The sequence below is a fragment of the Manis pentadactyla genome, assembly GCF_030020395.1.
Source record: "Manis pentadactyla isolate mManPen7 chromosome 15 unlocalized genomic scaffold, mManPen7.hap1 SUPER_15_unloc_1, whole genome shotgun sequence".
Taxonomy (NCBI): Eukaryota; Metazoa; Chordata; class Mammalia; order Pholidota; family Manidae; genus Manis; species Manis pentadactyla.
The window spans coordinates 2,791,963-2,801,719 of record NW_026644588.1 but is presented as its reverse complement, the minus strand read 5'-3'; the positions used below and the strand labels follow the sequence as shown (position 1 = coordinate 2,801,719).

General features: G+C 61.2%; 1 protein-coding gene across 2 annotated transcripts; it reads right to left on the bottom strand.

Annotated features, from left to right (window-relative positions):
• Positions 1 to 5,278: 5,278 nt before the first annotated feature.
• Positions 5,279 to 9,327, bottom strand: SBK2 (SH3 domain binding kinase family member 2). 2 transcript variants are annotated; one of them, XM_036909180.2, is made up of 4 exons: positions 9,232 to 9,327; positions 8,227 to 8,481; positions 6,535 to 6,737; positions 5,279 to 6,282 (listed from the first exon to the last, which is right to left on the bottom strand). In XM_036909180.2, exons 2-4 carry the CDS (start codon positions 8,477 to 8,479, stop codon positions 5,716 to 5,718), a joined length of 1,023 nt encoding a protein of 340 aa, XP_036765075.2. In that variant the 5' UTR covers positions 8,480 to 8,481; positions 9,232 to 9,327; the 3' UTR covers positions 5,279 to 5,715. The 2 variants fall into 2 exon arrangements, with proteins under 2 accessions (XP_036765075.2, XP_057352556.1); XM_057496573.1 differs by lacking the exon at positions 9,232 to 9,327 and adding an exon at positions 8,766 to 9,200.
• Positions 9,328 to 9,757: the final 430 nt, after the last annotated feature.

The window sequence follows — 9,757 nt, the reverse complement described above, 5'->3', positions numbered from 1 at the left end:
CGCACGTGCTGCCATCTTAGCTTCATAAGTCCCTGTGTAGGAGGACTCTTCCCACAGCTCAGCAGACAAGGGGGGAGCTTTGGAGCCCGAAGGCCTAGTTTGAGTCCTCGTGGGCCTGAACCCGAGCCAGTTCCTTACGTTCTTGGTCTGAGATTTCCCAGCTGTGAAAGAGGGATAATAGCAGCACACACCTCATGGCTTGGCTGTGACAGTTAACGGACACACGAATACACAGCGAGTGTGCTCAGCACAGGGCCTGGCTCTTGAGAAGTTCCCAGTACGTGGTAGTTGTTACTGTGCAATCCCCATTTTACAGACCAGGGCACAGGGTCACTCTGGGGATGTGTAGCCGGTTGGTATCCAGGCCTATCGGACCCAGGGCCCCTGCTCAGGAGATACTGTGCACCCTTGGAGGACTGTCCTGGGTTCCAGACTGCGTCCTGGCTGGGGGCTCTCGCGGTTCATTCCCTTCCCTGCTCCTCAGTTTCTTCGCCTGTGTGAGGGGATGGTAATAAACCTGCCTCCTGCGGTTGTACGAGGGTGGGAGGAGTCAATGTGGGTAAGGGCAGGTGCTCAGCTTACCAGTGTGGTCATGACCACTCCCAGCTGTGCCCGACACTGCGGACACTTCCCGCCCCCCACCACGCCGGGGCCCTTTGAGGGAGGGACTGGATCCCCATTTCAGAACGGGTGCTCAGAGAGGGCAACCCCTTGCCTAAGGCCACACAGCAGAGTGGGAACTCAAACTCAGAACAACACAGTGCACATTCCCTGCTTCCATGCTGGCCTGGCCCCAGGTTAGGACTTAATGCAGGGTCCTCTTTGAGTGACCTTGGGCGGGCCCCCTCCCCAACCCAGGCCTCAGCATATAAGCTGGAGGTTGGCTGGGAAGACCCCCAACTCCAATTCCGGCTCCTGCAGCTCAGGCAGGAACCATTCACTCCTCCCTCTTTCCCCCGCCTGGAGCCTGGCTCAGAGGTCCTGGAAGGTCATGAAGCTGGCGCCCCCACAGTCCTGTAAAGGCCAGCAGGGTCCAGTTACTTGCTGGGCTGGGAGAGGGATAATGTCTGAGGGTCCTGATGGATGGAGCGCCCCTGCCAACAGGCGAAGGAGCAGGTGGAGAAGCCGCTGGCCCAGGTCTCATCAAGTCCCAAGACTTAACTAACCTCTGACTGGTTACCTGGGGAGGGCTGGGGGTGAGGGGCTTCTGCTTGTCTTCCCCTGCCCATCTCAGTTAGCTAGGGCTCAGAGGATGGCACCCCAACTTGGCAGAAAAAAGCTTCCTTTCCCATTTCCAGATGGGCACAGGTGAACCCTGGCTCTGGGTCACCCCAGAGGGCCCCACTGAGGGTTCAGGCTCCAGGCCCCTCTCTGCAAGCCAGGGTTGGGGGTGCCATTGGGCATTCTAGCCTGAGGTCTCTCCACCCCCTGCACCTTCTGCCAATCCTGAAGAAGTGGGTGCTTAATTATCTGGTCACTCTATCCTGCTTGGCCGGGCAGCTAAGCCCGAACATCTGGCCCCAGGGCCCAGGGCCAGGATGGGAGGCCAGCCCCCACCTCCTGCTGGCCCTGACCATGGACACCTCCCACGGGACAGCTGAACCCGATCCTGGGCCTGCCAGCTTACAGCGGGCCCAGAACAGTAGCTGCAGCAGCCTAGCAAGTTTGACTGATGCAGAGAAAACATTTGACAAGATTCAACACCCATTCACCGTTTACAAATAGACACGCATGCACGCTCCTAGCAAAGGAGCAGCGGAGGGGACTTCCTCAGTCAGATAACGGGTGGAGAAGACACAGATCTGTCATTTCCCAGGGTTGGAATGACTGTTCACATAGAAAACCCTGGAGAATCAAGTGGACAAATGGTTACTGTCCATACACATTTAGCTAGGACGGAGGATCAATCCTCTAAAATTGTGTTCCTTGTACCTCAAAGTGTGATCTGTGGACGGGAAGCACAGGCCTCCCCCGGGAGCTGGTTAGACAAGCTGGGTTTGGGCACCACCTTGGGCCCATTGGATCAGAATCTTATGTTAATTTTAACAAGATGGGTGATTCCTGGCTGCCCTGGAGTCTGAGAGTCCATGCTCGGGTTGTGTATCTATCTGTCCTCTAGTCCCAAGCGGCAAGCGAGCAACTGCAGAAGGCCAGACCCCTGCAGCCCTGACAGCTCTCCCACAGGCAGGTGGAGAGGACCCTGGCTCTGTGGCCAGTTCGGCTCTCAGCAGAGCCACCTTCCTCGGGACTGCTGCGTTTGTGTTTTGTTAAGTGAAGTCGATGGGATAGCAAAGCATGTGATGGATGCTTGGAGCCTGGGCTTGGGCGAAGTGGGCTTCCCCGTGCATTCTGGCGGCCCAGCACCTAGCTTTCCACCTTCAGGCAGGCACCATGATCCCCACCCCTTTGAGGCTCGAGTATCTCAGTGCCAAGAGAGCCTGACATCCATAGAGGGAGAAGGAGAGGGAGTGAGGGAGAGGGAAAGCTGTTTGAGAAAAAAACAAGAAACCTCACATTTCATTTGCACTGGACATCCACAAATATTGCAACATCCTGCTTGCAAGCTCAGGGTTCCTTAGCTGGGGGGTGTGGCAAGACCTCCTTGGCCATCACCGGCCCAGGTACACTTTACGGGGTGCTGGGTGGGGGTTAAGAACAGACTTTGGAATCAGGCCAGAGCGGGGTTCAGTCCCGACTCTGCCGCCTTTTGACTCTAGGGTCTTTGGAAGGCGGCTTTTCTGTCAGGGCCCTGATGGTCTCTTCTGTAAAGTGGAGACAGGAGTAGTGAGTGGGCCCTGGGTTTAGGGGCTGGGTTCCTGATGACTGGTCCTGAATTCAGAGCTATTTGGAGGGCAAGGTTTTTCTTTTCTTTTTAATGGGAATTCAGGGCTCAGAGGCGAAGAGGAACCTGACCACAGGCACAGCACGGGAGCTTTAGAAACTCTGTTTAAAAAAAAGAATCAGCCTCACTGAGACGAACTCTCTATGTCATAAAATCCAGCCTTTTTCCATGTACGATTAATTGGTTTTTGAAAGGTTCAGAGAATTGCGGGACACTCACCACAAACTCATTAGAATATTTCCACCACGGTGGAAAAGAGAGGCTGTGCCCATTAGCAGTCGCCCCCCCCCCCCCCCCCCCGTTTCCTGCAGGACCCCGCCCCTGGCAGCCACTAATCTTTCCGTCTCTGTGGATTTGCCAGTCTGGACATCTTCGAAATGGAAGCTTACAGTGGATCTTGTTCTGCCAGGCTTCCACCCTGTGCATGATGTCGAGGTTCCCCAACGTGGTCCGTGTCAGATTCCTTCCTTTCTGCGGCTGTGTGCTGCCAGGCTGCATTTCTTATGTCCCCTCGCCTGTTGGGGGGCCGTTGGGTGGTTTCCATTTCTTGGCTCCTGTGAGTAGCAGTGCCACACATGTCCATGTGCACACCTGTTGTGTCTTGTAGGTGTGTACCTAGGAATGGACTTGCTGGGCCACGTGCTAATTCCATGCTGAGCACTTGGAGGAGCTTCCAGACTGTCTTGTGCAGCCGCTGTTTACATCCCGCAGCACTGCGGGAGGGTCCCCGCTTCTCCACAGCCTCACCAGCGTGTGCCGTCAACTGCCTTCGTGGCATTTGGAGGGTCCTAGGTGTTTGCAGCCTCCTGCCTCTGTGTTCACCTTGAGGTGCCCTAGCCTGCCTCCTGCAGGGGTGGCCACCCACCAGCGCACACTCACGCCCCTGCCCACATGCCCAGCCCCGCTCGGGGCCCCTCACCGTGATGGCAAGAGGATGCACCCCCCTGCCTCCCACCCTGAGTTTAGGAGCTCGGATCCTGGACAGGAGCCCACCCAGTTTGGAATCTGGGCTCTGCCCCCTACCTGCCCTGTGAGCTGCTTTGGGCACAATGCCCACTCGTGAGATCTGGAGGACCTTCTGCAATGAGCAGGTGCTGTCTGCCTGCCTTTCCTTAGCATTAAATATTGCAATTATATTAAGAATTAAGTAGCAAATACCTGAGTAGTCCTGCCCCTTGCCCCCTTCAGGACCTTTCTGGGGATTTCCGTCCCCCAGTCATTATCACCTCCCAGTTAATCCTCAACTGCTGCCATCAATTAACACCCTGGAGGCCTGCCCCTGCCCCTCTCTACCCCCTCACCCAGCTTCCCCCACGCCCCAGTCGCCACCACCTTTTTCTGGACACATTCTTGGCCTAATTGTTAGGGCTATTTTGGGACTATTTCAGATTCACGGGTAAGGTGGCAGGAGTCCTGGTCATGCGCCCCCCTAATCCTACCCTGATTCTCTCCAACAACCCCTACTCCAGGAAGCTCACCTGGATTGTCCAGGACAGGGACCCGTGTCTCCAGTTCTCTGGATTGAATCTAGATTTAAATGGTCCTTGAGGTCACTCCTCCTGCACCTCCCCAGCTCCTCTCAGGCAGTGCAGGCAGTCACAGCAGGGGCCCTGGGCAGGGTTCAGGGGCCTGGGAGAGAGTGACACATGATCCAGCCCTGAGTTGTAGCCTTGCTCCGGGCTGGTGGCCAAGGAGGGCACGGAGAGGAAGAGAGAGTGTTTGCAAACAGGGCGGCTGCCAAGAAGGGGCTGGGGCAAGGGGGGGATGTGAAGGAGACGGGGCCCGGCTGGTGACCGCAGGGGCGCCTGCTGACTCTTCTGTCCCTGCAACATGCAACATGTCCCTGTCACAGACACACACACACGGGCCTGACTGTCCACACACACAGCGAGAGGCACCCAAGCTTGCACTCCGGTCACACGTTCCCACAGGGGCGTCCACGCTCTTGGACGCAAATGCACACACAGCCCCGGTGCCCACATACAGGGACTTGACCACACTCTTACCTACCGCCCTGCCTGTGCATGCAGGCTCAGCCACTCTTGGACATGAATGCACGCACAGCCCCAGTGCCCACATACAGGGACTCGGCCACACCCTCACCCACTGCCCCACCTGTGCATGCATGCCTGCTCAGCCGCTCGTGGACACGAATGCACACTCCTGCCCACGAGCAACCGGGCACTCTCCCGCCCAACGGCTGACCCTTCTGCCTGTCTTGCGTCTGCCCGTGGAGCAGGCCCCAAGCACACTGTCGCTGGCTGTGCCCCAGTCCCGGCCGTCCACAGTCAGCCTCTGGCACGCAGGGTCACACTGTGGTTCCACTTCCTCCTTGTCTCCCTGTCTTTCCGTCTCTGTCCCCCACGGCTCTCCAAGCCACCTGCCCGCACACCATCCCTCTCTTGCCCGAGCTGACAGGAAAGAGCATCCCAGGGACCAGAGTACCACATGGGTTTTATTTGCAGGGGAGGTTGGGGGAGAGAAGAGGAAGCATGTTATCAAGAGAGCATCGACCCAGCACGTGGGTGGCCGAAAAAGGGCAGAGAGTGAAGGAGACCCAGCAAGAGAGATGAGGAGGAGCGGGTGTGTGTGTGCGTGCGTGTGTGTGTGTGTGTGTGGAGGTGTGTGTGCCAGGCCCAGGCGGCACCCAGGGGGCACAGGGCCCCCGAGGAGTGAGCGTCGCCAGGGAAGGGCTGGCAGGGGAGAGCGAGGGGTCGGCCGCAGTGTGGCCGTGGGCGCTGAGGGAAGGCCTCCGAGCCGGGCAAGCCTGGGGTTGAGGGAGGTGAGGGAAGGAGCACGGCCAAGCCCCAGGACGAGGGGACGCAGATAGAGGCGGGCACAGCACAGCAGGCCCGCCAGGCCCCCTCAGCCGGCTAGTCCACCTCCTCCTCGTCCCCCTCCCGCTGCCTCCAGGGCCGCCCCAGGTAGCGGCGGACGGAGCCCACGGGGCTCCTCCTTCGGGGCCGAGGGTCCAGCAGCCCCCACAGGAGAGTGTCTGCCACAGGCGTCAGGCCACCCCAGGGCTGGGGACGGTCCTGAGGTTGGCCCGAGGCCTGCCAGACAAGGAAGTCCTCGTAGAAGGGGTCGGCCTCGGCCAGGGGCTGGTCCCAGGGGAAGTAGCCAGTGAGAAGGCAGAACAGGAGGACGCCCAGCGCCCAGGCATCCAGGGCGGGTTGGATGGGCAGGCCCTGGGGGAGGGGCGGGGGGCCGCAGAGCTCGGGGGCCGTGTAGGGGATGGGCGGCCCAGCCAGGCGCAGCAGGGTCCCTTGGGGCCGTGTGTGGCCGAAGTCGGTCAGCTTGATGTGCCGGCAGGCCGGGTCGCACACCAGCACGTTCTCTGGCTTGAGGTCCCGGTACACCAGGCCGCGGGAGTGAATGTGCTCCAGGGCCGAGGCCAGCTGGGCTGCGCAGCGCTGGGCTGCCGGCTGCGGGAGGCCCACCTGCGGGGGACGGCGTCATGCCTGGAGCTTCCCCGCTCCCCGCAGACCCCGGAAAGCCCAGGGGTCGAAGGGCCTCTAATAGGTGGGCTGGCGAGTCTCAGCAGGGTGTGTGGTGTCAGTGAACTCCACAGAGACCTAACGATCCTGCAGGGCCCAGGCTGCGCGAGGCCTGGTGAGGCCCAGGTCTGTCCCGGTGTGTTTCTGGGAGACCCAGTGGGGTGGCGGGAGGTCCTGTCAGGTCTGCCTACCCACCTTGGGCTGGATGAGGGCGATGAGGTCCCCGTGAAGGACAGGCTCCGTCAGGAAGCTGTAGGAGTCTGCCGACTCGATGCCGATGCCGTACGCTGCCACGATGGCCGAATGCGTGCCCAGCGACATGCCCACACAGAACTCATACAGGAAGCCACGGAGGGAAGTGGAGGCCTTGGGGAGCTGCTTCAGTGCCAGGGGGATACCTGGGGACAGCAGGGACAGGCCCGGGGTGTGGGAGTCAAGCTTGACCCCTCAGCCCGGCCTCTGTACACGGCCCCCTCCTCCTCTCACCCTGCCTCCTCCTGAGCCCTCCTCAAAATACCATTGGCTCCAAAACACCACCAGTGTCAATGATGATCATACTAAACAACTGCACTTAGTGAGTTTCTGTGCTGCTCTGACAAGTCTGCCGTCTTGGAGCGGATGGAGGGAACCCGTGAAAAGCAACCTCGAGCCCCAGGGACCCGGCTGGCCCCTGGTTCCAGCAGGCCCATGCCCAGGAGCCGTGTCTGAGACACCTGGGCAAAGATGCCCACACCGGGTATTAGATCCATGGGAGGCATCTCCAGGGCCCTGGATCTGCTGGCATGGCATGGCCATCTTCCGCCTGTGCTCCCGCCACACAGACCGCTGCCTCTTCAGATCCAACCCAGCCCAGGCCAGGCCCTCAAGATGTGCATTGAATGAAGCCTGACAAAGCCCCCTTTGTGATGCCTCTGGTCCACCCAGGACTCTGGCCCCCAGCTTCTGCCAGGACCCAGACTGGATCTCTCTCCTTGCGTCTTTCTCTGCTATGGGCTGGATTGCCCCCTGCCACCCACCCCATTAACACCATGATGTGCTCAGCCCAGCATCAAAGAACCTGACCCTAGTGGAGAGAAGGTCTTGGAAGAGGTACAGTGAGGTCATTCGGGTGGGCTGGGCACCTGGCGTTCGTATGGAAAGAGGGCATTTGGACACAGACATGCACGTGGGGACTACCACGTGAGGTCGCAGGGAATTACTCCCAGAGCACCAGCCCTGCACACCCCTTGGCCTCGGGCGTGCAGCCTCCAGAGCTGTGCAGCCACATTTCCGCTGTTTCAGCTGCCCTGTGGTGCTTTGATAGGCCTGCCCTAGCGCTCTCCCCATCGTGTGGGCCTCCTCTTTGAGGGCGGGCTGACTCAGATTCATTTCCGGGTCCCCAGCACCACCCAGAACAGGTGGCCTTGGAAGGTGTGTCCTGAGCTGACACTGACCTCGGGCTCCATCCATAGTAGGGGAAGGACGGGGCGTGTGTGCACTTGGCAGAAAGGTACCAGGCTGGGGCCAGGGAGTGCGTCCCGCACACCCACCCAGTGTCGCCTTGCCAAGCGCCCAGCAGGCAGCATCCCCATGAGTCACCCCTGTGGTGGCCACTGAGCTGGCCACAGGTGAGGGTCACGGTGGCGGGCGGGACTGTCCTGCTCCCCATCGCCCCTGGTAACTAAAGCCGTCAACATACGCTCTTTCAGAGAAGGAATCATCACACATTTTCAAAGGAGACTCAGAGAGGGTAGAGGAGTTCCTGAGAACACACAGCCTGGAAGGGCAGAGGCAGAACCCGGCTCGGGTTTGCAGACCCCGCACCCTGCCCGCGGCCTTGATGGGCTTCCCGCTGGGCCCACACCGCCGCCCCCCCGGGCCCTCAGCCTCCGCCCCGGGCTCCGGTACCTTTCTGACGGTGGGTGACGAGCAGGACCTGTCCAAAGCGGCCCTTGCCCAAGGGACGCACTTGCTCGTAGAGCTCCTGCACCTCGGCTCGGACCAGGGCCTGCGCGCTCAGCGCCATCATGTCCTCCAGCTCCAGGGCTGCCTCCTGGCCCTGCTGCAGCTCCTCCGCCGTGAGGCCCCCCAGGCCCGCGTCAGCTCCAGCCTCTGCTGCCCCCACCTCCACCTGCTCCTCCCCTGATCGCTTGCCGGGCATCTCTGCAGGGCAGGGTGCAGAGGGTCACCAGAGCCGGGTTCAAGGGGGCAGGCTGGGGGGCTGGGCTCCTGGGTCGGAGGGAAAAGGCTGGGGGCTCATTGGCACTTCTCAGTGTGACTCGGTCTCCCTCTTCATAGGGGCATCTGAGGAGCAGGGTGACCAGTTGCTGGTTGGGGTGAGGTCAAGCCTGAGGTCACACATGTCCCTCGCCCCTGCCCCCACATCCCTGTGCCACCCAATGGCCCAAGGGTGAAAGATGAACCAGATAACTTGAGACACCCCTCACCTTGTTTCCAAAGCAAACAGTCTTGGGCCCTGGGGGTGGGTGAACAGCCTTTGCCTCCTAAGAGCAAACAGGTGCTCTCTGCCCCCAGAGGCTGGCGGGGGCGGCTGCACACACGGGGGCCTGGGGTCGAACGCCTGGCTCCGCTGGGAGCGGGCGCTTAGGAGGAGTGCCTGAGAGGCCTGGGGTCTGGCTGGCTGGCTGGGACGGAGCCGCCCCCTCCTCTAACACATGGGCGTCCAGCCCACAGCCCCCTCCTCTCCTGGAGCCTTGCACAACTCACCAGCCTTAGGACTCGCAGACGCTGAGCCCCTAACACCCAACCACCCTACAGCCTCCAAGTCCAGCCGTGATCCCTTGAGAGACCCAGGACTCTGGCCACCTGCCTGGCTTCACTCCAGGTGCTGCCCACCTCAGGCTGTCTAACCCTTGCCTCCTCTGGACCTGGGCGCCAACCTCCAGACCTCACCTTCTCCAAGGCTCGCCTGACCCTTCCGCTGCCCGCTGTGGACAGTGTCCGGCACTTAGAGCCCATGCCAACAGAGGCCTGCCCAGGAGCGAGACCCCGCCCCCACCTAGGGGTCCTAAGCCCCGCCCCACCCCGCCCCTTCCGACCTCTTAGGGGGAGAGCGACATCCTGTGTTGACTCCCAGAACTAGCAGTGGCCAGACAAACGTCCCAAACCCAGGCCCCCGGCCCCTCCGGCAGACCCGGGCCCCACGCCCCAGCCCCCCTCCCTCAGCCCCAGGAGTCCAGGCCCCCAGCCCTCCTCCCTCAGATCCAGGAGCCCAGCCCCCAGTTCTCCTCCCTCGGACCCAGGAGTCCAGGCCCCCAGTCCCCTCCCTCGGACCCAGGAGTCCAGGCCCCCAGTCCCCTCCCTCGGACCCAGGAGTCCAGGCCCCCAGTCCCCTCCCTCGGACCCAGGAGTCCAGGCCCCCAGTCCCCTCCCTCGGACCCAGGAGTCCAGGCCCCCAGTCCCCTCCCTCGGACCCAGG